The 3831-nt window shown below is 48.9% G+C and overlaps 1 protein-coding gene across 1 annotated transcript; it reads right to left on the bottom strand.

Moving 5' to 3' along the window:
* Nucleotides 1-1886: 1886 nt before the first annotated feature.
* Nucleotides 1887-3003, bottom strand: LOC111722419 (EKC/KEOPS complex subunit LAGE3-like). The gene is made up of 3 exons (XM_023508473.1): nt 2768-3003; nt 2203-2328; nt 1887-2025 (listed from the first exon to the last, which is right to left on the bottom strand). Exons 1-3 carry the CDS (start codon nt 3001-3003, stop codon nt 1887-1889), a joined length of 501 nt encoding a protein of 166 aa, XP_023364241.1.
* Between the last annotated feature and the right edge of the window lie 828 nt (nt 3004-3831).

Raw genomic sequence — 3831 nt, 5'->3', positions numbered from 1 at the left:
TGGCATGGATGTGGAGAAAAGGGAACACTTCTACACTGCTGGTGGGAATGCAAACTAATATGTTCCTTTTGGAAAGACGTCTGGAGAACACTTAGAGAACTAAAAATAGACCTGCCATTTGATCCTACAATCCCTTTATTAGGTATATATCCAGAAGACCAAACGTCACACTACAATAAAGATATTTGTATCAGAATGTTTATTGCAGCCCAATTCATAATTGCTAGGTCATGGAAGAAGCCCAAGTGCCTATCGACCTACGAGTGAACCAATAAATTGTAGTATATGTACACCATGGAATATTATGCAGCCCTAAAGAAAGATGGAGACTTTACCTCCTTCATGTTTACATGGATGGAGCTGGAAAATGTTCTTCTTAGCCAAATATCTGAAGAATGGAAGAAAAAGTATACAGTGTACACAGCCCTATTATGAAAGTAATTTATAGCTTTCATATGAAAGCTATAACCTAATTATAGCCTAAGAATATGGGGGGGAGGGAGAGAAGGGGAAGAGGGGGGATGGGTGGAGGGAGGGTGATTGGTGGGATCACCTCTATGGTTTATCTTACAAGGGTACACGTGAATGTTTCTAAAAGTAGAGTATAAACGCCTTAACACAATAACTAAGAAAATGACATGAAGGCTATGTTAACCAGTTTGATGAAAATATTTCAAATTGTATATGAAAACACCACACTGTATCCCATGATTGCATTAATGTACACAGCTATGATTTAATAATTAAAAAAAAAGAAAAGAAACACATTATTCTCAGTAAAGTATAACAAGAATGGAAAAGCAAATGCCCAATGTGGTCAATACTGGCTTTATACTAATAAGAAGCCAGTAGTTGATTTAATTCGGGCCCACATAGGAGAAAAATTCATTTCAATTCAAGTTGGGGGGAGGAGGAAAGCCATTGTGGAAGGGAGATGAGAGGGGTGGTTTGGGGTGTTCCCACACTGAACGCGCACAATGTAGGGGTGTATGGCATACCTTTTGGGTGACGGACATAACTACAAGAGGGACTTTACCCAACAAATTCAAATATTTTGACCTGGTTGGTTGTACCCTCACATTAACCTGAAATAAAAAAAAAAATGAGTTTTGGGAAACCAGAATTCTGTGGGAGGACAAATCTGGAAAGCCATTGTGCACTGTAGATCAAGAGCAGGCATCCTCAAACGTCCACATGCGGCCCACTGAGGACATTTATCCAGCCCCCCGTGTGTTTTTGTCACCGCTGCCTGTCCTGCTTAGCAGCTGACTTGTCCGGGGCCCGCAGTCCAGCCCTCCAACGGTCTGAGGGACAGTGAACTGGCCCCCTGTTTAAAAAGTTTGAGGAACCCTGATCAAGAGTCTTAAGTTTTTGAAGGATTTTGAAAGGAAAAGCTTAATGTTAAGTGGCAAAAAAATCAGGAAAAAGGTAATGCTAAACTTAGAAATAAGTATGCTATACATTTGTTATTATTGTTATGCATTTACTACATAAATACACCTATAATACTATAATATTTCAAAGTGGCAGGACACAATGTTTTTGATTTTCTTCCGTTGCCTAAATTGTCTTCAATTACCTTATACTACTTGACTATCTGAATGCCAGATCCTCCCCTGTAACCCTAGGAGGAAGCAAGAAAGTCAGGATGTTGTGTAGCTGAAAGGAAACTCTGACAGGGAACCATAGCTCAGTTTTATTTTCTGCAGCAACAAACATTTATTCATCTCCCTCCACCAGCAATAGGAAAACAAAACAACTGGGCCCCAAGCACCCAAGGAACAGTATAGGCAAAATATTAGGCTCCAAGAATAAAGGGGCAATTAATGCAGGAATCATTACCCTAGGAAAGGGTGCATTCCTGCCACGGGACACGAGGTTGTGCTTCAGTCTTCTTTTCTTGGCAGAGACGTAGGCGGAGACAGGGTCCCAAAGCGCTGCATGGCCCGCACCATCAGGGAAAGCTGATCAAGAAAGGATGTGAAGGAAATTCGGAGGAGATAAATGTCTTCAGCGGCCCAGCTACTAAAAGGGAGGGAAAACGAGAAACAGAGGTAACAGTCAGAACTCTTGCCTGTGCCCAGTACACCACCTCCTCTTCTTTTGACCTAACCCTTAGGTGTCTCTCCATCTCCACTAAGATGCCCCTCCACTTGAGCACCTATCTCCACCCCTCCACCCCAGCTCCTTCCAGAAACTAACACAAGCAGGGTGCTGCTATCCACTGCGAACTCCTTATGGATGGCCTGCAGGTGTTCCACATACGGAGCCAAGGATCTCTGAGCAATCTCAGCCTCCAAAGGCGAAGGGAATGGGACTTTGAGAGTGCTGGAGAGATGGTTAAGGCATCATACTTGCTGATTTCATCCATGCCTCGGGCCCCTGACCCTCTAGGCCCACTCACCCACAGGCAGCTGTCAGGCGAGCCCCACATGCACCGAGTCGTCTGAGTCCTGACTCTCTTCCCTGTCCATCTGCTCAGCATAACCCTCAGGCCCTCCATGCCCACTCCACCCAGTCTCCTCAGCCTAGACTTCTCCCTCTGTCCCCCTACCCTGCCCTAGGCCTGTTCCTCCACCTCTTGCATCCTGGGACCACCCACATCCCTCTCTTGTCCCCTTGGGCCACTCCAGCCTTGCCTTTCCCTTCCAGGTGTTGTTAAAGGTCCCTTCCACGTCCCCAACTCTGTACCCTGCTCTGCCCCTCCCGTTGTGCCTCTCTGGTCCCTCCTGGCCTCCCCGCCAAAGCTGGCTCCTCTAAAGGATACAATTCATGCAGCTGGAGTCCTGGCCTTCTCTCCTCAGGCACGAATTCTCCACCTTGCCCCTGAGGAAGCAGTGCGCAGAGGACACAGGGAACACTGCCATCATTGGCATCCGCCACTTGAGCACCACCAACTGCGCCCTCACCACCCTGGCCATTGGGGTTGCCCTGACCATCGAGGCTTCTGCTGCCACCCTGGCCTCCTGCGCTTCCTGCTGCGCCACCGCCTGGGACGTCCATCGCACCGCCCCTTCTCCCGCAGAGCCCACACTGGAGCCAACTGACCTCTCAGAAAACGGTAAAGGGAAGGAGTGAGTGTCGGGTGCCACGCTCCGCCCCTTCCGCCAAAATGCATGGGCGATGAGCATTGCGCCTGCGCACGCAGCTTCTGCACGCGGTCACTTCCTGGAGAGACTGCACTGCTGGCTGAGTCCCCTAGGAGTCGCCGTCGGCCCCCAGAGACTGAGCCTCTCTCACGAGGCCCCACCCTGGGGGCGGGAGGCTAGGCGTGCTCCCTAGGGCGCCTATGCAAGCAGGCTCTGCGTGAGGCCTTCTGGGACATGGTTAGTTCCTGCCAAAATGGCCCTAACGTTGTGCTAATGCCGGCCTAGCCAACATTATGTATAACCACCCTGACCTGAGCACCCTCTTCCTGGAGGACATCAGGCCTAGGGCTCCGACTGACCGTACCCCTTCGTCACAGTGGAAGCCAGGAGGACATACAGAACACACAAAGAACTTAGGCAGGTGAAGACTGACCGTTGGTTGGGTCTCTCTCCACAAGGCAGAAACTGCTCAGATATAGCTGGGGTAGATATAGGACCTGCCCAGCGGTCGCTGAAGAAGGTGCCAGGGGTTGGTTGTCCCATTATGGAGGGCCAGCCTGGGAGCTTGAATTGGATAATGTGGGCAGAGGGAGCTGTTTAAAGTCCGTGGTGTGAAGGGAAAGAGGAGTGGCAAGGTCACCCTAAAGTCTTCTCTGTGTGTAGCCAGTGTTTCTCCATCAGTCTCTCAATGCCAGATCACACACTATTGTTGAAGGAAAATGGCAACTTAAAACAGACACAC

Source organism: Otolemur garnettii, unplaced genomic scaffold, assembly GCF_000181295.1.
Source record: "Otolemur garnettii isolate 467f Iridium unplaced genomic scaffold, OtoGar3 scaffold00249, whole genome shotgun sequence".
In the NCBI taxonomy this organism is placed as follows: Eukaryota; Metazoa; Chordata; class Mammalia; order Primates; family Galagidae; genus Otolemur; species Otolemur garnettii.
The sequence above is the reverse complement of the archived record's forward strand: the minus strand, read 5'-3'. Positions and strand labels throughout refer to the sequence as shown.

Excerpts from the sequence above, each read along its gene's own strand:
- LOC111722419 (XM_023508473.1), bottom strand. The coding sequence starts at position 3,003 with ATGGACGTCCCAGGCGGTGGCGCAGCAGGAAGCGCAGGAGGCCAGGGT. Across the intron at positions 2,329-2,767 it reads GGACTCCAGCTGCATGAATT|CACTCTCAAAGTCCCATTCC; the intron begins GTATCCTTTAGA and ends CCATCTCTCCAG. Across the intron at positions 2,026-2,202 it reads GATAGCAGCACCCTGCTTGT|TAGCTGGGCCGCTGAAGACA; the intron begins GTTAGTTTCTGG and ends CCTCCCTTTTAG.